This window comes from Jaculus jaculus, chromosome 4 (assembly GCF_020740685.1).
Source record: "Jaculus jaculus isolate mJacJac1 chromosome 4, mJacJac1.mat.Y.cur, whole genome shotgun sequence".
Lineage (NCBI taxonomy): Eukaryota > Metazoa > Chordata > Mammalia > Rodentia > Dipodidae > Jaculus > Jaculus jaculus.
In genome coordinates, this window is record NC_059105.1 from 30,335,191 (window position 1) to 30,361,868 (window position 26,678).

The following is a 26,678-nucleotide window of genomic DNA, read 5'->3' on the forward strand; positions in this document are numbered from 1 at the left end:
AGTCTAGCTATTCCACTCCTGGAAATATACCCAAAGAATTCTGTATTCTACCACAGAGGTACTTGCATATCCAAGTTTATTGCTGCTCTATTCACAATACCTAGGAAATGCAATCCTAGATGTCCATCAACTGATGACCAGAAATACTGACAATATGGTCCATGTATATAATGGGGTTTACTTAGTTGTAAAGAAAACTGAAATTATGAAATCTGCAAGAAAGTGAATGGAATTAGAAAAAACTAAGTGAAGTAACCTAGGCCAGAAAGACAAAAAACACATATTATTTTTCATATGCTTATCCTAATTTTAAAAATATTTGTATATAAATAGTGGGATGTGAAAGTGAGTATAGCCTGTGAATCAGGCAGAGCAGAGCATGAGGGGAACGTGAGGTGATGGGAGGTGAGTGGGATCAGGAGGAAGAATGAAAAAAAGTAGAGAGGAGGTGATAGTGGGAGGCATAGGAGAGGGTGTGGAGGAGAGAAAGAGAGAAGAAAGGAACTGGAAAAAAAACTTGCTTGAAATTCAACAATAATGAAACCTAATTCTTTGTATGTTAATTTTGGGGGGTGTTCAGTTTTTTGAGGTAGGGTCTCACTTTAGCCAGGGCTGACCTGGAATCAACTATGGAGTCTCAGGATTGCCTCAAATTCATGGCAATCCTCCCACCTCTGCCTCCCTAGTGCTGGGATTAAAAGCATGCACCACCATGCCCAGCATGTATGCTAATTTTTAAAAAGTAAGGAACAAGGGAGTTACCTTGTAATGAATACAGATTCTTGCACTATAATAGTAAGCTGTGGGTTAGTTTAATTTGATGACATAAAGATAATATCTGTATTGAATTGAATTGCAAACTGAATAGAATTGGAAACAGAAAATCCCCTCATTAAAATACTAATAAAAAAATCTTGTTACCTTTTTCCAAAATAAAGCATGTGAATGGACCTCAATATCAAAAAATAAATCAGGTTCACTAAACAACCTTATCTCTCAATGTCTAAAGATATTAAAGAATTTATAGAAAGGCTGGGCATGGTGGCATACACCTTTAATCCCAGCACTTGGGAGGCAGAGGTAGGAGGACTGCCTGAGTTCGAGGCCACCCTGAGATTACATAGTGAATTCCAGGTGTCAGCCTGAGCTAGAGTGAGTCCCTACCTCAACTCCCCCCCCCCCCAAAATGTACAGAAGAACAAGTGTTAGAGACAGGCCAACATGTTGAAGGTCCACTGTGATTCCATTTTGTAAGAATGACTAAGAAGGCCAGAACTGGAAGTGGTTTGAAGGCAAAAATCCTTCCCAAGCCCTTGCTCACATGGCCAAACTGTGCCCTCCCCACCCCCATGCTGTGGGGTGACCTACTTTCTTCATCCTCCTCATCAGTCCGACTCAAGGTGTCCTGTGAAGCCTGCTGGGACGGCTCGCTGTCCTGCTCCCAGACGGTTCCTGTGCCTGTGTTGGAGCGCGACATAGTGGCCAGGCTTAGGCGGTAGGCAGACGTGGATGTGCCCACAGTGCTGATGGATGTCTTCCCTTGATAAGCTGAGGGTTGACAAAACAAAGGAGAAGGGGTGAGTCTCTTGGAAAACAGAAAACAATTTTCCCTGACCAATTGTATGTTTTTGTTTTTTTGTAAAGGAAAGGTCAGTTAGTGGGCCCCAAACTAAGAATTTTTAGGACACAGCAGCACATGCAATTAGAGTTGTTTTAAAAGCACATCTAATTCATTGATGTGCTTATGACTGTAGTTTCCTTGCAAAAGTGTGAGCTCTTCGACCACGTGATGGGTCCTGAAACTGTTTCCTCTTACTGCTTTTATCACTCATTTTCCTGTGCTGGAGAACACACACTAATTTTGACCTGAACTGCTGCTTTCAAACAGCTGGTTTTCACTGAGGCACATGTCTTTCCTGATGTAAGCATATGGGAGGGATAAGTTTGCTGATATTGTTGACATGCACCCTACAAAATCGCATACACAAAACAAATTCTCAGACTCCTTTTTTGGAGATTCCAACATAGAATCCCTTTAATTCCATACTAGATTGTTTCATCAGTTCTGCATAAAATTCAATTGGATATTTGAATGGAAATATGCAAATTTTATCAAGATGGTACTTTCAAAGTTTTTTTTTCTTTTTCTTTCTTGGTCTACAACACATTGAAAGCAACAACAAACACTTTAGAAAGAAAAAATGCCCCCCCACCATACACACACACACACACACACACACACACACACATATATATATATGTATGTGTGAAATGACTTACAGGTAATACTGCCCTCTAATGGCAAGGTTTAATCTCCTTACTCAGCAGTTGGCTCAATTGCAGCATAAGCAATATAAGCCCAAAGAAATCTTTTACCAGCATGAGGTCTTTCCCAGCTTTCCTGCCTGAATTTGCACCTCTCTTTCAAATTTGTTAAAGACATTGTCATCAACCACACGGCCAGGTGAAATCATCTCACCACCACTGCTTTCTATGTTTGTCAGTTACTTAGCCTGTACTAAGTCTCAGTCTCATCCTCCAAGTGGATTTAAGAAAATAACATCTAGGGCTGGAGATGATGGCTCAGTGATTAAGGGGCTCACTTGCAAAGCCTAATGATCCAGGTTTGATTTCTCCAGTACCCTGGATCTGGAGTTTGTCTGTAGCTGCTGGAGGCCCTGACATGCCCTCCCTCTCTCTCTCTGGTTGGAAAAAAATAAAATATTTTTTTTAAAAAGAAAAGATGCACAATAACTGTGAGTCTAAAAGAATGTACACAAGTTATTTCCTAGTTAAATATTTAAGAGCCTAACTATTCAAATGAAGATTAAAAAAAACTATTCGCAGAAAAATAAATATAAACTCCTAATGATTCCCCTTTGAGGTCTGATTTGTTAATTAGCAATGAGAGAGAACATGGGCAAATCTACTGGTGTGCTAAAATGGCTGCTTCAGACATGGTCCTGAGCAGGGGACTTGTGTGAGTGACATGCGGTGCCATTTGTCAAGCCGACTCAGAATACCCCACGCGTCCTCACCGGACCCGCTGTGAACAGCTTCCTTCAGAATTTTGAGTTCGCTGTTGAACTCGGCAATGAGCGAGCTCTTGCACAGTGGGCGCGGAATGAAGCGCCGCTCCAGCTGGTCAGCGATGTGCTGCCGGGCAGAAAGTTCTTCATGGTTCTCTGCAGGTTGGGCCAGAAGCTGAAAAGGAAGGTATGACATGACCAGGACCTCAGTTTCCCCGTCTGTGGAATAACTACGACATCGCTATATGAAGGAATGCACGGAAAGTAGTTAAGACACTGGGAAATGAAAAGAACAGAAGAATGCCGAGAACAGCGGAGGAAAGGACATGCTTGAACTGTCCCATTTTCCCATGATCTGCCATAGACAAAGCACATTCTCAGGGATGGCGCGAAATGCCACCCTCTGGATATGGGCTTGGGTGGTCTCCTCCTCTTGCCCGCTGCTGCCATCATCCCGCCTGGACTCACACGCACCTTGCACTGGATGAAAGGGCGCAGGAGCACGAAGATGGGGATCCGCGTGCGCACGATGAAGTCCAGGAAGTCCCACAGGGCCAGGCCACCCACCTTCCGCAGCGCCATCTCCTTCACCTGCAGGCTCAGCCAGTACCACTGGCTTCCCAGCTGCCTCTCAAAGCACACGAGAATCACCTTGAGGGCTTCACACCGGGAGGAGAGAAGGGAGCCTGAGGCTTTGCTTCACAGGAATCCGCCCACAGCACTGCCTAGAGCATCAGGAAATTTCTGAACTACTAACACCTTGTTCAATGTGTGCTCCCCGGCCAGCATTGCTCACATAAAAGCAAGAGTTTTGATGCATTTTTTTCCCCTGCGTACTACTTAACTCCTACTTTGGAGAAAATGGAGCAAAGTGGGTTACAGAATTGAATATATGTGTATGTAAGCCTGATATGTGACTAACGTTTTACTGGCCAAAAGCTTTAACACAGTGGCTATATGGAAATGATCATTGTATAACTCACATCCTCAGCTGAAGTACAGATGATTTTTAAAATGTTTTGCTTTTCTTCTTTTAAGCCGAAAAGTATTTGTGTTATAAAACAAATTTTATAAAATAAAAATCTTCAGAAGTGCACAAAGTAAAAAAAAGAAAAATTAAGTCCTCCCGTTTCTTGTTCCCTTGAGTACCCCATCTAAACTGTTTCCCTGAGGAAATTAAACCCAATAATATTCTCCCAGGGAGCATCCTTCCTTCTGTGGGATGTCATGTTGCACGTTGTGTCTATTACAAAATCTTGGTGGGTTTATTTAACAATCTCTCTTCAATTCTGGAAGCCTCCTCACAGTCTATATTTATTTATTTTTCTCTTTAGGAAGATTTCCCAAACAATGTGTCATCAATGCAGACAGACTGAACATTGTTAGTGTTTGGGGTCATAGCGGAAGCTTCCTTTGCTACCCAGGCTCCCTGCTGACAGGACCGGTCATGGGCAGACAACCAAGCCGTCCTGGACTTTCTAAATCATGTCTTAAGACCTCTTTATATGAGCATTTGAAAACTGCAAATGGTCTGCACATCTTGACTGTGCTTAGGAGAACACAATATCTCCTTGCGTGTACACCAGTGAGCTCCACGTAGTACACTATGTGGTCACAGCTGCCACATTTCATGAGTGATCCTGCTGCCAGTCAGCAAGAGTTCATCCTTCCTGCTGATGTCTTCCTTAGCTACCCTAGACATCGTGGGAACACAGCCAGGAAACTTAGGTATTGCACATATGAAAATACTCTTTGTGGGCTGGAGAGATGGCTTAGCGGTTAAGCGCTTGCCTGTAAAGCCTAAGGACCCCCGTTCGAGGCTCGGTTCCCTAGGTCCCACGTTAGCCAGATGCACAAGGGGGCGCACGGTCTGGAGTTCGTTTGCAGTGGCTGGAAGCCCTGGCGCACCCATTCTCTCTCTCTCCCTCCATCTGTCTTTCTCTCTATGTCTGTCGCTCTCAAATAAATAAATAAAAAATGAACAAAAAAAATAAAAAAAAAAAGAAAATACTCTTTGTTTTAGGATTGAAGTAAACTGGACTTGCAGAGGTGTTCCTGTGTGTGCAAGTAGCTTCTTTAGATACTTCTGGAATCAAGGTAGGCTTTACAAAGTACCTCCACATGGAGAGAGACAGGCAAAGACAGGCAGAAGGAGTATTCATACAGAGAGAGAGAGAGAGAGAGAGAGAGAGAGAGAGAGAGGAAGAACCCACCCAAGTATGCTGCCTGGCTGGTGGACTCAGCCAGCCCTTCCCTGCGCAAGTCTTTGCCTGCATCCCCCGGGGTGGAGCAGTGGGCCGGGGAACTCTCCAGCATGAAGTTCTTGCTCCTGGACGTGCTGATGATCCGTGGTGGCAAGAGCACGTTAATGACGGTCTGCAGCAGTAGCTGCACCTCAGGCTGCTCTAGCCATGGGCTGTCTAAAAGGTAGAGTTCAAAAGAGGAAGGGGAAAGGAAACAGTCACAAGGTGAGCTTTGCAAGTCAGACACAGAGAAGTTCAGCTCCTTCCAATTCCAAACTAGAATGCTAGAAATTTCAGTGTTTCCCACCAAGTACAGCACAGCACCTGTGTTCCCCACAGTCAGTACCAACGAGCTGTGTTCTTAGCTGATTCTCCCGCTTACCACTCCATCCTCCTTTCTTTTCATAAATACTCATAATGCACTGTCCTTACATTTGAGATAAGCTTTTCCTAAAAGAAGCCCCCCTCCTAAGAAGGAAGAATAATGAGAACATTAACAGCAGTGTCAGTCTTTCTTCTACATACAGTAGCATGATTTTGATGCTCAGTCACCTGTTGATTACCATTATGGTGTACTTGAACTAATTACCATTTTCTTAATTGAATTGAAACAACATACTCCTGTTCTTTCATGCACTGAAACAATTTTAAATGGGCTATGTCTTCTAAGGAGTAGAGAAACTCTTGTCCCAAGGCAGCTAAATTGAAAAGGAAGAAACAATCTTTATGTCTTAACATGACCCTGTTACACCACTCAGATCAACTTCAAGTGATGGCTTTCATGGAAAAGAAAAAAGAAAATAAATAGCACCCTGATACTTAAGAAAACACAACAATACATTTCCTGTAGTTACATTAATCGGACCTTTGCTTCCAGATCCTACTGTGAGCACAAATGGGATGAGCAGATTTAAAAGCATCCCCTCCCTTCGCTCTTGATTGGTGAATGGGGAGATCACATGGCTTAAAGGAAAGTCTTCTTTTAAAGCCTGTGCAGCAATAATAGAAAAAACAAAAGATCAGTTGACCACCATGTCATTTGTTCCATGTGTTTGTTAATACACAGTATGATGGAGAACATGCCTCTCCGTTGGCTTCACCTGTGAGCTACCAGTTCAGCTGTGGTCTGTGCAGCACATGAGACTTAATCAAAACTGATACTTTACCATTTGCTTGACATAAAGGAGAGCTATATTCCTAAAAAGACAGTGACATCTTGAGTGTTAAACGAACTTACAATACATACAGTCAAGTACAAAAACATAATTTCCCCTACTTTCTCTGTGTGTCCACCAATGAATAGTTTAGAGACAGAGGAAAAGGAATAAGAGCTGCCAAAACCTGTTTCCATTTAGGAGTTAATTAAAAGTCTCCTGACCCCACCTGGGCTGTCTTCAAGCCAGGAAGCAATAAGAAAAAGTATACAACTCTTGGAAACAGGTTATTAAAGTGCATCCTTTTGGGGGTGTCATTGTTTCCCTCATGTTTCCTGTCACCCACCCATCTCTGATGGTAAGCACAAGCTTGTTTGTCAGATAATGGGTAGGTCAGTTACCCCTTTAATCCACTGGACTCTTTCCATTGACCATAAAGCTTCAAAACTGGGTAGACACAGAGAAACAGACAGGGGAATTGGGATTGTGTACTTTTTGTTTTGGAATGATTATAGTTTTTAGAAATAAAGTGAAATATTTGGAGTTTTTTGTGTGCAAAAGCATTCATAACTTTCAACCCACAATCATTAAAGAAAATTAAGCTATTCAAAGTCTAGCAGTAATAACTGAAAGAATTTTATATTGTAATTCTTTCTGAACACAATTTAAAACCAAACTTTGAATACTGCTGCCTCTTTTCACTAATGATTGTGAGCTAATTATCCAGAAGCCACTGCTGTGCACACATCTTAGTGGTGTGATGTGTGCTACGTCATGGCAGGACTAAATGACTCTGCTATTTTTGAGATCTCAAGAAGAATTACAGAAGCACAACTCAGGACCATGCTCAGGGATAAAGCTCCAAACCCATCAATATTTGGAGATGTTCACACTTTTGTTTCACAGATTTTGCCCAGCCTTTGCAGAAAGAGAAAGAGGACACCATGATCCAGTGCCTCCACCAGCAACTTAATGAGCGTGACAAACAGGTAAGGCAGTCACACCTGTATCTGCAATGCTACAAGCCGGACAACAGCTGTGCTGAAGGGCAGAGGTGGTGAGAGATAAGGGCTGAGATGAAGAAGGGGTAATCCATCAGCAACACTGGAAGGTCCTACCACTCCCATCACCTGAAATACAAACAGAGCACATGACCAGCCTTGACCATTGCCATTTCATGCTTCCGTAGTAAAGGAATCTCACTCAGTAATAACAAATTGAAGGTTGGGCATGTTACTTTCCATCTTTTTCTCTTTGCCTTCTTCTGAAGGCATGTAATGTCTGGAGTCAGATCAATCATTGTACAGGATTAAGCCAAGGTTTTGTAGAATGCTGTTTATAGCTAACTATGTAAGTCATGAGAGATGAACTAAAAAGCTGTTCTAATTCAGCGACTGGACACTTACTTGTAGATTCAGAGGATCAGTGAACATTCTTTGATGGAGCAAATACAACAATGATGATGGCAACAGCTCTATTTGCACTAGGCATTCCAACTACAGGCTCACTGCCCAGCTACTTAAGCAGCAGATCCTAGTTAATGAAATGCTCTAACATGGTTTCCATACATTGTACAAAACCTTGTCAGGACCAGACTCTAGATATTACAGAAGTGATTAAAATATTTCTTCTTTACATAATCCTAGACTGGCCAACTTATCATGTCATTTGGCACTACAAAGAAAAAAAGCAAAGCCCCTTTTTGCATTTTAAGGTCTCCCTCCCAGGACTACCTTAACTTCTAGCCAATTATGCAGACTCCACCACCCGAATCTCCAACTGGCAGCCCTCAACTCTCAGCGCAACTTTGAGGTAACTTGTCAAAGTAGTGCATGGGAAGCAGCACACCAAAATCCCACCTGCGTAGGGATGGCCCCGAATCTCCCCACGCACCACCTTGAAATGTGCCTCACTATTTTCAGTGTCACCTGAGCCATATATGTTCATGGGTAGGTAGGAGCACAAAGTGGTTGACCTGTAAATCTTCAGTTCAGAGACATCAATAGCAGAGTTAACTGTGCAAAGTTTCATAAGATTGCCACTTGGCTACTCACCAGATTGACACAGACATTGATCAGTGACCTAAGGTGAGGCAGGAAGGATATGATTGGCTGCCTCTGAAGTGTCAAACAAACCCCTTCAATCAAATTGCTGGCAGGCTCCCACTCAACCTGTCGCCTGGAATATAATATAGGAGCCATTAGCAGCCTGGCTCCCTTCTGGAGACAGTCGGAAACAAGTGAATGAGACAGTGATTCTGACGCCATCTAAGACAGGACATGTGTCTGAGACAACAAAGTGTTTCACACGGGATGAAGTTTACCCATGTTGTTCCAAAAGTACAGAGCACACTGGGAGGGGAAGAAGGTATTGAAAACGCAGCAGAGGCACTCCTGCCCCACCGACTAATGAGACAAAATCTATCAAAGAAAAAACAGAGATGATGAATGGGTCACACTTGAAGGTCCCCAATGTCAGCTTTGGGAGAGTGTCCTAAGACTATAATTTTCAGGGACCATCACTTGGGCAATTAGCTCCAGATGAATGAATCTGTCCCAGATGCATTTCTGAAATCTATCAGACTATCCTGCAATACTATTAATGAATTTATTTGACTTAAGTCCCAATAAAACATCAAATTAAAAGAAAATAGTCTAAGAATTCTTTCTTAGCCTCCTAAGAGGAGATATTGGGTAACTTTCTATCATAGTATATACACTGTGGTGCACACACACACTCCAGTTAGATTAACATGGGATTTTTTGTCACAAAAATCAATCCAGTCTCTGATTATACTAGTCCCAAAAGATTCATCTATGTCCATGACTCCAAAATAAACAAATTGGGCTCTGCTTATGTCAATGCTATTTCCCTACATTTTCTTGGAAATAGTTTTTAAGCTTACATTCTATACCAAACTCCGGTATGCAATGTCACATGGAGATATGCTCATAACATGAAGATACAGTGACGTCCCTGATGCCAAGAGTGCTCAAGTAATTCACAGGTTAGGTAAGCTAATAGGTCATATAAACAAGTTTAATCCAAACCAATTTTATATACATCATGCTTCTAAAGAAAATATTCTACAACTCACCAAGTCTATGCATTAGTCTAGAAGAACAACGTCATTTATCATGGGGTTAATTATGTGACAAATGAGCCGGTTTATGAAGAAGTTTGACATCTTTCAGATACCAAATTACTTAGGAAAAGTATTTTGACACAGGTGTAAGTGTCTGATCACCCATTTCCTGTCTACACAAAAGCTCCACTGGGACCATTAAAGAAATTGTGTTTTAATGAAAGGTATTTCCATGCCCATGAAATAAACAACGTTCACACTAAGTTTTGACATGCACCACCATGGTATGAAAGAATGTAAGAATAAGAAATTAATTTGTATACTGATATTATTCAGTTTGTCTTCTGATGGCAGAATAAACATGCAGAGTACAGGGTAATGCCTATACAAGTTCTGGAAAACAGAACTCTAGTTCTTGGGAAAGAGCTGCACTGATTTTTTTTTTAATTTTTTTTATTTTTTGGTTTTTTGAGGTAGGGTCTCACTCTGGTCCAGGCTGACCTGGAATTAACTCTGTAGTCTCAGGGTGGCTTTGAACTCATGGTGATCCTCCTACCTCTGCCTCCCGAGTGCTGGGATTAAAGGCGTGTGCCACCACACCTGGCTGAGCTGCACTGATTTTGAGTTTAGATTAAAGCAATAGACAAGGCCCTCACTAACCCAAATTTAAAATTTCCAAGTTAGTAGGTTTTTGGGAATTTATGATTGAATCACCTTCTTACTATGACTATAGTTTCCAAAGTAGGTTCACAGTTTCAGGAGACTGGTTTAGAGGCATCCATTCACTGGAAGAGGACCAGTGGATTTCTTAGGCCACTAAACAAAGCCCAAGGTGAAATTGTGTACACCTAGAAGTCCACTAACTAAATGAGAATTGGGTGTTTGTTATCAGTTTTGTGATTGTTTTATCCACTGTTGGCTGATGATTATAAAATTTGACATTTTCACAGACTGGTATCTAAATACAATGACTTACTATATTAAATAAAATATTTTGAACTTCAAACTAATGCTTTTCCCCCATTATTTGGCTATTCATAAGATAAATTATGTTTTTAGGCAATCTGGCACTGAAGGTACTAATTTAATTGTTTAGGTGCATCAGATGAGGAACATAGAAAATGGGTAGATTCTTCTTCAAAATGAACACATGTACTTTTAAAGAGAATGTTATTTGCTCAAAATAGATCCCATTAATGGGGCATCTGTAAGCTCAAATAGCTAAGCACATATACCAACAGAACACTTTAAGTCATCCATTCACCTGCAGATTGACCCACTAGCTTAACAATGACAAATTCTAACTCTGAAGTCTACAGAATCAACATCTGACCAGGAGGCCTCCTCACCTCAAGGTAGGCATCTTGTGAATTTTGTTGAACATTCTATCCAGCCTCTTCAGAATGAGGATAAGGGCTGGTCTTACAGGCTCGGCTGACCAGTCGGTGATGGGCAGCATCTCCATGATGTAGCGCCGGAGCCCTTTACTCTCCATTGTCTGGGTGTCATATGGTGCCAGCTTCAGAAGAGAATGGGCAATTTCTGCCAACCTAAGATCATTTTTCAAAAGCAGCAGCAGAAAATCCTACAGTGAGAATGTGTCTACACAGCATCATGCCAAGATACCAACAACCCAAACTAAAACTACTGTTCTCAACATCCTCTATACCTCAGCTCTTCTCAAGTCCACCACTGTGATGATGCCTGCTCATGCCGAGCAGTGGGGCAGCACGGGATGCCACAGAACACAAACACGAGGAGCAACTGAGGTGAATTTATGCAATTCTGGAAGTTGAACCTAAGGCTTCATTGATGCTAGGCAAGCACTCTACCAACTGAATTATATTCCTAGCCCCCAGAGAATGTCTCATATATATATATGATGCATATATGTATATATATGTACAGGATGCATATATATATCATAAGTTTTATACAATTCCATTACTGCATTAGAATTAGTCCAATGGAAATATTGGGCTTTTCTCTTTCTCATGTACTTATGCATTTTATAAAGAGAAATGTTGATTATTGAAAAAGATCAGGAAAGATAAATGTATGAAAGTATCTAGTTTGAGAGCTCTCCAGGTACGTTACTTTAAGAATAACAGCCTAGCCATTGTCTAGTACTTAGATTGCTTAGCAAGTGCCTCTATGAAGCTCTATGAAAGGAAGAACTCATTCTTGTAGAGAACAAGTCATTCCATTTTGGAGGCCCATAATGTCAGAAGCTTCTCTCATGTTAGGTCCCCAAATTCCCTCCAATCATTCTACTAGGATTAATTCTATATGATAAATTCAATCCATTTTCTTCATGGTAACCTTTCATCACCAAGGAGTGGTCAGTGTCTTTTGACTTCCACTGAACATTGTCCTGGAAGTCATTTGGGTGTTAGAAATAAATCGCTTAAGGGTTGGAGATATTGCTCAGTGGTTAAAGGTGCTTGCTAGCAAAGTCTGCTGACCCAGGTCCAATTCCCCAGCAACCAGGTAAAGTCAGATTCAAAGACTGGTACAAGCATCTGTTGTTCATTTGCAGCAACGGGAGACCCTGGTACATCCATGTGCATGAGCATACGCACATGCAAGCACACACACCCACATATAAATTTTCAAGAAAGAAATAAGTTTAAACAGCTTATACATTTTGTATTTATCTCTTTTTTATAGTGTGTCATGCAAAAAATAATTACTTCTCATATTGTTTATGTGGCAGAAAAGAGTGTTTCTGTAATGTTTGGGCATGATGGCACATGCCTTTAATCCCAGTACTCAGGAGGAAGAGGTAGAGGATTGCTGTGAGTTCGAGGCCACCCTGAGACTGCATAGTGAATTCTAGGTCAGCCTGGTCTACAGTGCGACTATACCTCAAAAAACTAAAATAAAATAAACCAAATGAATGTTTCTATAAGTACTTATTTCTTTTCTTCTATTATTTTAAAGATAACACAAACATTTGAGAAATGATCAGTACATCTACTTTAAGTATGGGAGCTATACTTAGAGATGAATATGAGTCATTTTATAGATTACTATCTGAATTTTTTTCATCCCTGGTCATACAAAAATGAATTTGCTTTGAGCCTACAATATTTCCCTTTCATACAATATTTACAATCATACCATGTGTTACCTTCTATTGGCACAAATATTATCTTGGTAAAAAATAAAATCTCTGTGGTCTTTTTTATCAGTGAGAACTCAGTAGATTTTTCCACTGGGAAGGAGAAGAAAAGAGGAAATAAGAGAAAAGGGGAGAATGAAAGCGAGGGGAAGATAGAAGGGAAGGAACTCCAGGTGGACTGTTCTACTATTTTGGGAGCTTTGGGAAGCCTTGTAATCAACCATGTACAGTGCAAATGCTGGAGTATGGAGAGCCTCAACATGACTTCTTAGCTCCACCCAAATTATTCCCACAAATTTCTCCTCTCACCCCACCCTATACATATACAACAAGAGAAATGAGGATGATGTATCTGTATAGATATTTAGTCAACTTTTTCTATTATTTAAGGTATTTCCATTTTCATGTTTTCAGATACCACCCATAATTCCTAGATTGAAAAGTTTAATTTGGGATATATATATATATATTCTCCATGTTTAAGAGCAGCACACAACATCTCTGTTTAGCCAGAGAAACATAAGCCTGTCTTTATCAAAAGCTTGTGTTCCAGTAGTACAATATAAAAGAACATTTAGTTTAACTATTCCCTGGGCAGCAAAACTTTGATCCTCACATACACCCAGGCTATGAAATAACTGTGCTCTTGGATTATCCTGGCTCCACATAGCTTGCTCTTGACAAATGGCCTAATGACACTATTCCAGGTTTCTATACTGAGAGGCAGCCAGCCCTTTACCGACTGTGAGGGTGCTGAAGATGCTGTTCATTGTACCACCACTGCCTTTGTTCTCAACAAATATCATCCAGGTGACATTTTGTCCTTGTTTTTGTTTTGTCGCTGGTCTGTTTGCTTCCTTATAAGAGTTTCCTTATGTAGCTGAGGCTGTTCTTGAACTTCCAACCCTTCTGCTTCATCTGCTTCAGCTCATTGGTTACTGGCACAAGCCATCACAACCAGCATTATTTTTTAAAATAATTACCTCCCCAAAACACCATTTTTAAAAATTTTATTAATACTAGAATTTTGTTATTGATCATATTTCATTCATTGATGTGAGAATCTAGTTCAACCTTAAATGTAAAGCTCATGAATCACCTCTAATATGATTTCATAGTATTTCTTGTGATAATCTTATCACAAATGTAAATATTTTTCTGCCCAATTTTCATTTTTTTGACTCTCTGATTTACATATATTTTGTTTTTTTTCAAGGTAAGGTCTTGCTCTAGCCCAGGCTGACATGAAGCTCACTCTGTAGTTCCAGGCTATCCTTGAAGAACTCTCAGCAATCACCTTACTTCTGCCTCCTAAGTGCTGGGATCAAAGGCGAGCGCCTGGCTGACTTGTATATTTTAACCCTTTGTATCCCATAGTTTCCTAAGTTGCCACAAGTCTTTTATAAAATAATAAATACATAAATATACAAGTGGTTATAGTAATTGCAACAGCGTGTTATTTCCTAGTTTTCCCTATGTATTGGGATGTGATCATCTTGAGGACAGCACTTTGTTTTACACTCATTTAGTACAGTATTTAGGACATCTTCTTTAGCATTCTTATCTATTTCTTCATAGATCTGTGCCAGTTACCAAGCTACATCACTTATAGTTTAATTAACTTTTATAGGTTGGTCGCCAGAGGGAGCTCCAGGCCTCTCTGATTCCTGCTGACCCTCCCTTCAAAAGCCCACAGGCAGGATCAAGTTTTAGAACTCTCTCTCTCCCTTTCTCTCTCTCTCGGACACACACACGTTATAGAATCTTTTTGGCTTAGTCTCACAAAATGTCTTCTGGCAGTTGTAGTTAGCAGTGACTCGGGAATGTGGTGGTTGTGTATTCACAGAACTACTCATCAACTAGAGATGATGTAGGAAAAAAGAAGGGGAGGGGCCTAATAGCATCTTTAGTTGCTATGGCAACAAGACTTTGACACACTTCAGCCTTCTATCTAGGAGTTGAACTTCTCAGCGTGAAATAATCACTTCCTTATTGTTGCACAGTGGGGAGTGTGAATATTTGTGAAGCTTAGAGATCTCCAACATTGCAGGGTGTGGGCTGGACACTCACAGAACATGAAATTGGCTTGGAGGAGGCAGACTGTGCTCACTGTACAGTTCTGCACTTTTATTTCTTTTTTTAAAATAACGTATTTATTTGCAAAGAGAGAGAGAGAGAGAGAGAGAGAGAGAGAAGACCAGAATATGCACACCAGGGTCTCTGGCCACTACAAATAAACTCCAGATGCATGTGCCACTTTGTGCATCTGGCTTTACATGGGTACTGGGGAATTGAACCTGGGTCCTTAGGCTTAGCAGGAAAGTGCTTTACCCCATCTCTCCAGCCCCTGTACTCTTATTTTCTGTCACTTAGTACATCCTAAAGTTTCTCAAAAGATCATTTAAGAAAAGGAAAAGCAGGGCTGGAGAGATGGCTTAGCAGTTAAGGCACTTGTCTGTGAAGCCTAAAGACCCAGGTTTGATCCCGTAGAACCCACATAAAACCAGATGCATGAGGTGGCACATGTGTCTGGAGTTCATTTGCAGTGGCTAGAGGCTCTGGCACACCCATTCTCTCTCTATCTGCCCGTTTATTTTCTCTCTCTCTCAAATAAATAAAAAATATATTGTTAAAGAGCAGTTAATAATCAAGAAATTTGTTCATCGTGCCACATTGTAATATTATTTCTGAACTTCAAGAACATCATCTACTTTATCTTTATAGATAAACTGAGCTTCCAAAGAAAACTCATGCTATCTGTGAAATTTTTTTGAAAGAATTTTTATAACTTGACAAACAGCTAGAAATCTGAGTAGAAAGTCCTCCGAAATCACATTTCTTCTAAGAATCTGAAAATTATAGCCTTTAGCATGAGTAACTACAGGCAAGATGGTGTCTCCACAGGAAGAGAGAAACACATGCATAGAAATACAGTTCCAGGGACCTTCCTGGAGCACCAGGAGAGGGACGTTTGAAATGATGGCTGCCTTCATCAGTTCAGAACTTTTACCAGGACATTTTTTTCCCTTGAGGCATGGTCTCACTCTAGCCTAAACTAATCTGGAATCCACTGTGTAGCCCAGGCTGGCTTTGAATTCACAGTGATCTTCCTATCTTAGACTCCTTAGTCCTAGGATTACAGGAGTGAGCCGCCATGCCTAGCCAAGATGTTTTTGAACCTGAATGCTATCATGCTTTAGTAAGTACAGAGGGGATTTCAGGCCCAAAGTAAGTGTGGCTAAGAGTGAAAAGCACTCAGGTCACTGCTGGGCCCATTACTGTGTGCTTGGGTAGTTTGGTGTCACAACTCCTTAGGTAATGCATTTGTCATGTAAAATAACTAAGAGGGAATATTAATTCTCACAAATACTAGGCAATATCCAGAAGACAGACAGAAGAAAGCTACATTTCTAAAATTTCAGGTGATAAACTTCCTCTTTCCCTTTCATCTATGGAGCCAATATATGGGCTGTGTTTTTCCTTAAGACATTTACCCAGTTCTTAGGAGACTTTTTGTTGTTGTTGTTGTTGTTTTTTCAAGATACAGTGTCCAGGCTGACTGACCTGGGATTCACTATGTAGTCTCAGGCTGGTTTCGAATTCACAGCAGTCCTTCTACTTCTAGGCCTCCTGTGTGCTAGGGTTAAAGGCACGAGTCACCATGCCAGAGAGAGAGAAAGAGAGAGAGAAGAGACAGGATGGAAATACCAGGACCTTTATCTGCTGCAAACAAACTCCAGATGCATTCGCTACCTTGTGCATCTGGCTTTACATGGGTACAGGTGAATCAAACTCTGGTTATTAGGCTTTGCAGGCAAGTGCCTTGATGGCTGAGGCCATGTCTCCACCCCCTAAAACTCTTTTTAGATAGACTAAATACACATTTTAGCAGAGGGTTATGCACAGTATGCACCTAAAGCACAAGAAAAAAATCTCTCTTTCTTTTCCGGAGGAACCCTCTATAGCCCAGCTCAATGCATATCCTCAGACACGTGATCCAAGCTGTGTCCACACACAGAGGTGGGGAGCATCAGCGCAGTACCTCATGTGAGACTTCACGTCCAGCAGCTCCAGGGCAGTGACCCGTGGCTCACCAGCCAGGTTTTGTAAGATCTTCAGCCGTGGCCCACAGTGCTTATAGAATTCTGTGCAAATGCTCAGCAGGGATTCCCGAGGTCTTCTGAACTCTTCACGAGCAATTCGTTCATCCACCTCCTCTCTGGGAAGGCCTTGACCTTCCTCCAATAAATGAAGGTTTTCCCTGGAAAATTACATAAGATAAAGTGGTGCTCTCAAGAAGGTGAATATGGGCTGGAGAGATGGCTTAAGGCGCTTGCCTGGGAAGCCTAACGACCCAGGTTCAATCCCCCAGTACCCACGTAAGCCAGAAACACAAGGTGGCACATGCGTTGGGAATTTGTTTGCAGTGTCTAGAGGCCCTGGCATGCCCATTCTCTCTCTCTCTTTAAATAAATAAATAATATTTTTTTTAAAAGGTGAGTATGTGGCAAGTCTGAGTAGAGGGTGTCACACTGTAGAGAGGTATATTCACTACTGAGTTAAGGAAGTTGAGGCTCACACGAAGCTCTTAAAGGGTAAACTGAATTTATCAGTGCAGAAGACTTGGCAGTGTCAAATTCTAGGCTTTACATTAGCTACTTCCTGGGAATTTGTGTGGAAACAGGATGTTATGCATCCATTGGATGAATCTAATGGAACCATAACCCAAATCCAGGCATCCTCCCAGCATATCAGACCTGCTGTAGATAACAGCAAGTCTTTCTGTACCTGATAAAGTGCAGTTTGGCTCCTTGCTCCTGGTACCTGCGAGTCAGAAAACAATCTGCATAACTACCAGAGCAAGAGCAGGGTCTCTGCTGAGGCTTCCCAGGGACTTTTTCATATGAAAAGCCCTTGGAAGTATAAATTTTGATAAGCTCACAAACATATCCATATTTGTTCTAAAATGCAGAATCTTTATCTTTCATTTGTCTATCACACATACTACAACCTCATATGCTATGAGCCCATTTCATTGTCATAAAATTTAGAATAACATCTAATGAGCTGTACAACTCACATAAAGGAAATATAAACATGCATATAAACTCATAGCATACAGACAAAGGAGAGAAATGTTTGAAGTCTAAAGCTATATAGTATTAACACTATGTCTGCTTCAGGTGACCAGAGGTAGAAACATAGCTGATTTCTTTCGATTTTGGAAACACATTGTATTACAATTGATAGATAATAAGACCCAAGAGACCTCTTTTAGCCCCATAACATTCATTTAGTAGTTGACCCTAATGCAGTATACCCATAGAAGCCTCTGCATGTCTCTTAAGTGTATTTTTCCCCTAATTGTAAGAAATACACACAGGGGCTCCCTACCACATCAGATAACTTATAGTTGGGCATGAATTTACTTTCGCCTTGTTTTTAATATTAAACATGTATGGTGGATGCAGAATTAATTTTTTATAGGTATTCATTTATTCTTAAAAGTGTGTTTCATAGAAGTGGAAGGTCATTCTTATGAAGATTTCTCCTTGTGAGCTCCTTGCTAAGTACCTGTATTTATAAAAGACAACTTTCTGCAAAGCTAACTTCAGGTTTGTGCTCTCTTCAATCTTCTTTGGAAGCTATCTGAATTTGCCAATGTTTGTGCTGAAGTATTTAAACGTTAGCATGTGCAGAGTAAAGCAGATAAAGTATGAATGAATGCGTGACACCGGATCAAGGAAAGGAGAGTACTGCATGCTATGAAATCACCATTTGAGAACACAAGTCAAAGCCAACACTGGGGCAAAATGGGATACCACCTCCTGGTCATCATTGTTTCATCTGCTTTTTGTTGGTGGCAAATGGAAACAACTCTTGGATAGTTGGAAGGCCATTCCAGAGACAAAGGACACTCAGCACTGTCGGCCAAACAAGCCAACACGAACTTGAGAAGGGAGCTGGCTTTCTCCTGGACAGTTTTAAAAGCAGCCTTGGTATGTTCTTGTAACTAAACTCTCACCCTCTTTTTTTTTTTTTTTTTCCTTGAAGTTTTTCACGCAGTATTGGGGCATTTTCAGGACTCATTTCATTCTCAACAACTGAAATTCAGATTCTATAACGTTGAGAGGTCACAGCAAAATAAGGCACCGTGAATTACCTGGTGTTCACTCCAGATGACATAGTGTGATTGGCTGTGGTTGTCCCCTTGTGACCTTGATCACACCTGCTCATCTGTGGGGCAGTCATAGGCCTGCAACAGTATCAGTAGTTGCCAGGATAAAACAGTAGTGGAAATACTTAAGACATTAAATTTTAAAGTCCTAAAAAGGCTATTAGCCTTTGTTTTTTTTAATTTAAAAAATGTATTTATTTATTTATTTATTTGAGAGAGCAAGAGAGGGAAAGAGGGAGAGAGGGGGGAGAGAGAGAGAGAGAGAGAGAGAGAGAGAGAGAGAGAGCGAGAGAGAGAGAGAGAGAGAGAGAGAAGGGGGGGAGAATGGGTAAGCCAGGGCCTCCAGCCACTACGAATGAACTCCAGACACATGTGCCACCTTGTGCATTTGGTTTACGTGGGTCCTAGGGAATCAGACTGAGGTCCTTTGGCTTTGTAGGCAAACGCTTTAACCGCTAAGTCATCTCTCCAACCCCCGGTTTTTTTTTTTTTTTTCCATGAAGAGGCTCTTTAATGCCAACATATATCCCAAAGTTCTATAAGGTCATGACGATTTTCATTCTTCTATTTCTTGGTTCTGAGTAGTAAACTACCACCCTTCAAATATGACATGATCATAATCCTAAGTCAGTACCAACTGCGGTAAGAGCTGATTCTTCAATTCTGTAGGTCCCAGCAGTTAACTAGAAAAAGTTGGACATTTCTCTTTGGCCAGCTTCACGACAATCAGTTGATTTTTCTGAGAAATCATCAAAGTATAAAATAATTCTAGTGAAAATTATACCTATGTTTATACAAGAAATGAACATTTTTATATCTATTTGCAGTAATTTAGAAGCCTAAAAATAGATTTAAATCATTTCATTGTACGTCTATAAGGTTTAAGTATTAGATACAATTTTGCTTTTCTATTGATCTTTGAGGTACGGAAGGGACGATGAAGTTTTTCAGAGTAATAATTTTGATAACTTCCCTCTATGTGCTATTGTCAAAAAGTAGATAAACTTTATAAATCCCAACAGACCTGCTCTTCCCATGCTGTGGTAGAATTTAAAGACGATCCCTAGGTCTTTGCTGCCTTGTGTTATTACAGTGATTATATTACATTATATAGCAAAAGCTAAAGAGGGGACTGTCAGGGTAGGTTCAGTTTAAGCATTCTAGCTTTCTTTTCTTTTCTTTTTTATCACTAGATAAAGTAATTAGGAATATGTACATGAAAGTTAATTCTTCTTTTAAAAAGATGAAGCCAGAGCTGGGGATATAGCTCAGTGGTTAAAGGTACTTGTTCCACAAGCCTGCCAACCTGAGCTTAACTCCTCAGTATTCATACAAAGCTTGCAGCAATGGGATGTCAGGCCAGGAGCATCTGAAAACTTGTGTGCCAGCTGGTTTGGTCTTCCTAGTAGCAAAAAACAATAAGAAGTTGGAAGGAGCTGGGCGTGGTGGTGCACACCTTTAATCCCAGCACTTGGGAGGCAGAGGTAGGAGGATCACCATGAGTTCGAGGCCACCCTGAGACTACATAGTGAATTCCAGGTCAGCCTGAGCTAGAGAAAGACCGTACCTTGGAAAAACCAAAAGAAAAAAAAAAAAAAAAGAAGTTGGAAGGAGGGGACTGATACCTGGAGGTTGAGGTTATCCTCTGACCCCTACATGCATAGATACACCTTAAAAACTTTAAGAAATAGTACCAATTTTGTTGCTTTTTCTACTGACCAATGAGACTTTCTTTTATTCCGTAAAAGAAATATTAAGCTGGGTGTGGTGGTACAGGCCTTTAATCCCAGCACTCAGGAGGCAGAAGTAGGAGGATTGCTGTGAGTTCAAGGCTACCCTGAGACTACATAGTGAATTCCAGGTCAGCCTGGGCTAGAGTGATTCCCTACCTCAAAAAACAAAAACAAAAACAAATAAACAAAAAAGAAATATTAAACAATTTTGGAGTATTTAAAGTCTCAGGAACTTAAATGCCAGAACTATAAGTCCTCATGGAATTGAAGGTGAGTCAATTTTGAATGTTAGTTCACTTCTCATGGTAAAAGGGAATAAAAAGGAAGGAAGGGTTAATATCATGCACTAAGAGAAGTAACCTAAGTGTTGTCTGGAGAAAACTGGCTACTTTTCTGTCTTCGGGTTGCGGAGGAGTCGTACTCAGGCACAGAAGGAGTGGAATCACATCTTTCTCATGGGGATATTTATCCCAAGACCTTCACAAAATCATCAGCCACGCAATTTGCCATGGCTTCCTGCTGCACCTCTTTCTGCTTAAGCATTTTGGGTGCATATGAGCACTTCAGGACGATGGTTTCTCCAAGACCCTTCTGCTTTCATTCGCTGTCAGTGTGCCTCGTTATTGGAAACTGTGCATGTATTCATGTTCGTAAGCAACGGTCCTCTCACTCCCTCCTAGAACGATGCATGCTAGAAGTTTTCTGAGTTACAGGACTTCAATACTGCTTTTATCAACACACAAAAATTGGGCTAGGGGAGAAGGGTCTTCCCTCGTCTTGCCTTCCTGTGGGGGCAGGGGAATTTTAAACTTTGGCTTAGACACACAACACTGTAGGGTGGTAGGAAGGAGCAGAGAGAAAGACCCAGAAATGCTCTTCCCACACTGGGAAAGAATCTCTTTCAATTAGAGAGAATGGAGAATGGAAGCCAATCACATGCCTAGTGCCCTATACCTACCTCCCCAATCTCAGTCCATCCTCTAGTCCATCCAGAGCCCCCACCTTGCCCCTTCTCGCCACATACGACTCATTGCCTTGCGCTTCCACACTTGGGAGTCTTGTGATAAGACTCCTACAGTTAGGGCTGAACGCCGGTGTCGGCGTGCCTTCCCTGTACTCCCGGATCTCTTACTTCCCTCGCCTGGCATTATTTAGTGCTATACCATTGAAAATTTGTCAATGCTGACATTAACATAATAGTATTGTGTTTTTTAGAAAGTATATAAAGTTATAGTACAAATGCCCCATGGATAGTAAATAAATAAAGGAATGCTTACTTGGGATTGCAAACATTTTGCACCTCATAAAATAAGCTAATACCTAATAAAAATGTGGGTTACATTATCAGATTCACCAACTTGGTCATTTTACTGAAGGTTTGTTTATCACTGGGTTAAAACCACCATAGAAGCTTAATGATTATGTGCAATTCTATGCTTAGCAATCATGGTGGGAATGTCACTATTATCACTAGAACTTCATTCAGAGGACATAGCACTCTTTAGTCTGACTACTTAGGGACTATTTATAGTCATACGTCATATGGACTGAATAGATATCGCTGTAAAAAATTTAGGTATCTGAAAACAAATGTCAGGTTTTAAAGATTTTTAGCCACAGCCATTTTTTTCCCTAATCTTTTCAATGGGCACATGCAGCTTGAGACTGCAGACGCCTCTGCCTCCAGAGTTACCTGGTGAGGACCTCCACACTGTACAGAAGGGCTTGTAGAGAGGTAGCAAGAGCAGCTGTGGCAGCAATCTCCTCTCGGGCAGCAGGGACGGTTTCCACCTGTGACGTCTGTCTCTTTAGCTTTTGTAGGTAACACGGAACTAAAGCCTCCAGGACCATCAGCATCTGAAGACTGTAAGCAATGGAAAGAAAACCAAGTCACACTGGCATTCTCCTTTTGTGAGATGAATGATGTTTAAGAGCATGGAAAGAGCACTAGGAGGATAGTGAATCCTTACTATAGGAACACTGGGATTCCAGAAACTAGCACAACTGCGTGTGGCTTCGTGTGGCTGGTGGAGAGCTGAATTCGGGTCATCACATTGCACAGCAAGTGCTTTAACCCCTGGAACTATTTTCCTAGCCTAAAATTAGCCTTTTGCCTTACCTTACTTTATTTAATTTAATTTATTTTTACGTGTGTAGTATGAGTGCTATGGTATGTGGTGTGTGTGTGTGTGTATTGTATTCCTGTGTGTGCGCAGATGTGTACATCCATGCAGAGGCCAAAAGAAAATGTTGGGTGTCCTTCTCTCTCACTCTCCCACCCTGTTTCCTTGAGACAGAGTCTCTCAAAGAACCTTTTTCAGGTAAGACTGGCTGACCAGTGAGTTCCGGCAATTCTCTGCTCTGGTCTCAGTCTCCACAGGACTGCTGTTCCACTATTTTAGGATCTTAAGACACTTAATCTCTGTACAGAATCTCTAATACATCCTATTGACAATGTACACATATAGAGTACCAAACAGAACAGTAAAGAGATTTTTATATTAGATGTAGAGCAGACTTGCATTCTGGGAACTTTCTGTAGTTATGATATTGTGTGAGGGGCAGGCACATGGAGCAAGACCATCTATGTAGAAGACAGATTCCTCTCCTTATGGTCACAACCACAGGCCTGGCTGACCTCAGGAATAATTGTTTAATTTCCCTCATGTTTCCTTCTAGTACAGAGTTCAATCAGTGTAAATCCAGCCCCCTCTTGGCCCTTTATTTATTATTCATTCTGTTCTAGGCAAGAGGAAAAGACTCATCTAAAGAGCAAAGAAGCTTATATACAGATACAGCAAGTACGTGGCTCAGCTCAGCATTTTCCGGGGAGCTGGCCAGCACAGTAGGACTTTTATAAGGGAGACGAGGGTTAGGTGTCAGCCCTGAACCAACACTCTGGGATTGGATGACTTTCCTCCTATGTGAGTCCTTTGGCTTCCCTGCATTTGGCAAGATGAAGGATGAGATTGACGTTTTTGTCCTTGTGTGACAAGGGCTCTCACTGTTCCTTGGAAGGAGCTTTTACAAAATGGTCTAAATGTCTGCTGTGAGCTTTTGCTTGTTACTAACTTTTATTACGTGAGAGGAAAATATTTTCTAATGGTACTAGTAAACATCTTAGCCTCTGCACAAGTTTCAAATCAGAGAAATTCAAATTAATGAAGGTTTATAATATTTTCCAGAACCTCAGCTATGAAAAAAAAAAACAGTTTTTAAGAATTCACTTGCCAAAATATTACAGGAGGCTGTGCTAAACACAGACTCTGTATTCATTCAATTTTATTTCAATTCCTACTTTTGTTTATCACAGGGGACAGGTAAAAAGGGCTGCAGTTACCTTCTAAAGGACTCAGGAGCATAGGCCACCACAGTAACACAGAGCTTAATGGCTTCGCTGATGGAGAAGTTCAGGTCTTCGTTTCCATAGCAGAAATCTGTGAAGGCATATAATCAGAAGGGATTGCTTTGGGCAAGGTGAGTGTCTCACTCCTAACCTTGTCTTTCCTGTTACTGTAGGGAATGAAATTCTGTTTTCTACTTCTGAGGAACTGGATAATAAATACAAGTGCTTTGTAAAGGGTAGTTTTAACATTTTCATCTAGTAGACATTCAAGGCATTAGAATGGTAGAAAACAACACAGGCAGCTTTCTCTTTGAATTACATATAATTTAATACATTCCATGTTAATACAAGTTTATTTGTTAACTTTCTCATAATTCTTCATAGTGACTAGTGTTTCAGCAATCCTGAGTATCCCTTCAGAATGGCTTTCATGGCAGAGAATTCCTCACTTGGTAGGACCCACAGGAATTTATTTGTTTTTGTACTTTTGTTTTTTTTTTAAAAAATTGGGAACCTTAAAATATTTTATTTATTTATTTGTGTTTATTTATTTGAGAGAGAGAAAAGATGATGATTGATGACAGATAGATGATAGATAGATACATAGATAGATACATAGATAGATAGATAGGAGATAAAATGGGCACACTAGGGCTTTCTGTTACTACAAATGAACTCCAGAAGCAAGCACCACTTTGTGTGCCTGGCTTACATAGGTTCCAGGGAATCAAACCTAGGCTGTCAGGCTTTGCAAATGTATGCTTTTAACTGTTGATCCATCTCTCCAGCCCATTAATTGAGAGCTTTAGTATATGAGCACAATGCAAATTGATTGTATTCCCATCCTATTATGCTTTTTTGTCCCTTCTCTCCTGCCCCCATTCAACTGGGGACTCTTCTGTTTCCAAGTAGATTCAAAATTCATTAAAGCTGAGAACAAGAGGCTGTTGAAAGCTTGACACTATATGAGGTGTCTATTAAGCTCTCCAAGGCTCAGGGAACATTACAGAAGAGAAGGCAGGAAGAATGTAAAGGTCACAGGGTAGGAGGGGTACTTTGGGGTACTGTCTTCGCTACATGAACTGACTAGTGCACTCATGACCCCACAGTGGTTGCCAATACCCCCGCAGGACCCACTTTTCTAAGCCCATCAACATTTTGACATGGAGGATGTAGGAGGACAAAAGGAATGAGACAACGATCTAGAGGAAGGACCACAAGAAATTTAAGAAAAATTAGGGCATTATAAGACTTGCTTATTCAATATATAGCATTGTTCAGTTTATCTTAGCATTTTTATTTAGTTGTAAATACTATATACCAAGTATAGCTATACATGGTTAGTAATTAACAGACTATGCACAAAAACATAGATGAACAACATGTTACAATAAGCAAAAGAATGTTGAGGGAGGTTTTACATTACCTAGAGACTTAAGAGGCTTCTCGGCTTTGACCAGCTCCAGGATATCTAATATGTCAATCGTCTCACCTTCCAGGGACTGAAGCAAGTCAAATAGGCACTGAGCTGACACACCTTTGCTAGGTCCATTGTTGGCAGCATCCTGTATAAAGAAGACAATTTCAATTTAGTGATTATCACCTGAGTACTAACACAGTTGACCAGTAATTAGATAGTCATAACTGCTAACAGAAATCATATCTATGTGGTATTCAGCTTATATATTTGTGTATCTAATAATTCTGGGGCATGACTTTAGAGTAGAACAGAATTTTAGGGATCTATTAAGTAAGTACTCATCTATTAAAGAAGAGATGATTTTGCTTATTTGTTTGTTTGTTTGTTTTTGAGGTGGGGTCAGGATGACCTGGAATTCACTATGTAGTCTCCAAGTCACCTCAAACTCATGGCAATACTCCTACCTCTGCCTTCTGAGTACTGGAATTAAAGGCGTGAACCTCCATGCCTGGCTCAGAAGAGATGTTTTTGTCAAGTCATAAAATCATAGCCATATGTGAACTTCTAGTAAAGTTTATGTTAACAGCTTCTTACATATAAGATACTAGGACTAAGAAAATTTCTATAATTGATTGCTTGACTATGTAAAAATAAGTTTGGAGAACAGAACCTTATTTTAGTGAAAGACTGAGTTTCACAGGTCTGGTTTCCAAATAGCCATACTTTCTATTTCAAATCTACTTAAAATATTGTAGGTCCATCATTCGTTAAAATAGAAACAGTTATCAAGTTCTTCTGTGTACAGGACCATTCTGTACACTGAGGTTACAGCAAACAAAAACCATTCACAAAAAAGCAAAACTGAAAACAAACCAACAAGCAAACAAAGACAGATGAAGGCCTTGCTCCTATAAAGCTTAAATTCCACTGGTTGGTTATAATGATACATGCCAATGATATGAACACAGGTATAACATGTGATATGGTGGTAAAGACTTTGAGGAGAAAACAAAAAGTAGAGTCAGGAATGGTTGTGTACTCCTATAATCCTAACATCCCTTTTTCTTTTCTCTTCTTTTCTTTTCTCTTTTTTCTCATTTGCTTTCTCTGTCTATCTATCTGTCATCTATCTACCTACCTATTTATCTACCTACCTACCTACCTATCTTCTATCTATCACAATCATAACCAACAACATTATCATTTACCAGTTTGGTTAGTTTATTGAGACAGGGTCACATGCAACCCAGTCTGGCTTCGAACTTGCTATGCAGTCAAAAATAGCCTGAAACTTCTGCTCCTGCCTCTACCTCACATGTGTTGGTATTACAAGTATATACTACCAGGACTGGCTCGAGGGAAATAT

At 40.6% G+C, this 26,678-nt stretch overlaps 1 protein-coding gene across 5 annotated transcripts in view; it reads right to left on the reverse strand.

Moving 5' to 3' along the window:
- The window catches only part of Unc80 (unc-80 homolog, NALCN channel complex subunit), a 192,046-nt gene that overhangs the window by 23,515 nt on the left and 141,853 nt on the right, over positions 1-26,678 (reverse strand). For all 5 annotated transcript variants that reach the window (XM_004653524.2, XM_004653522.2, XM_045147565.1 and 2 more), the window contains 14 exons: positions 25,319-25,457; positions 23,887-23,983; positions 22,240-22,410; positions 18,799-18,891; positions 17,424-17,459; positions 16,678-16,896; positions 10,861-11,061; positions 8,481-8,604; positions 7,431-7,556; positions 6,138-6,261; positions 5,243-5,449; positions 3,504-3,688; positions 3,039-3,204; positions 1,369-1,548 (listed from right to left, as the gene is read on the reverse strand). In XM_004653524.2, coding sequence (XP_004653581.2) covers positions 1,369-1,548; positions 3,039-3,204; positions 3,504-3,688; positions 5,243-5,449; positions 6,138-6,261; positions 7,431-7,556; positions 8,481-8,604; positions 10,861-11,061; positions 16,678-16,896; positions 17,424-17,459; positions 18,799-18,891; positions 22,240-22,410; positions 23,887-23,983; positions 25,319-25,457 — 2,068 coding nt within the window. The remainder of the gene's footprint in view (positions 1-1,368; positions 1,549-3,038; positions 3,205-3,503; positions 3,689-5,242; positions 5,450-6,137; positions 6,262-7,430; positions 7,557-8,480; positions 8,605-10,860; positions 11,062-16,677; positions 16,897-17,423; positions 17,460-18,798; positions 18,892-22,239; positions 22,411-23,886; positions 23,984-25,318; positions 25,458-26,678) is intronic.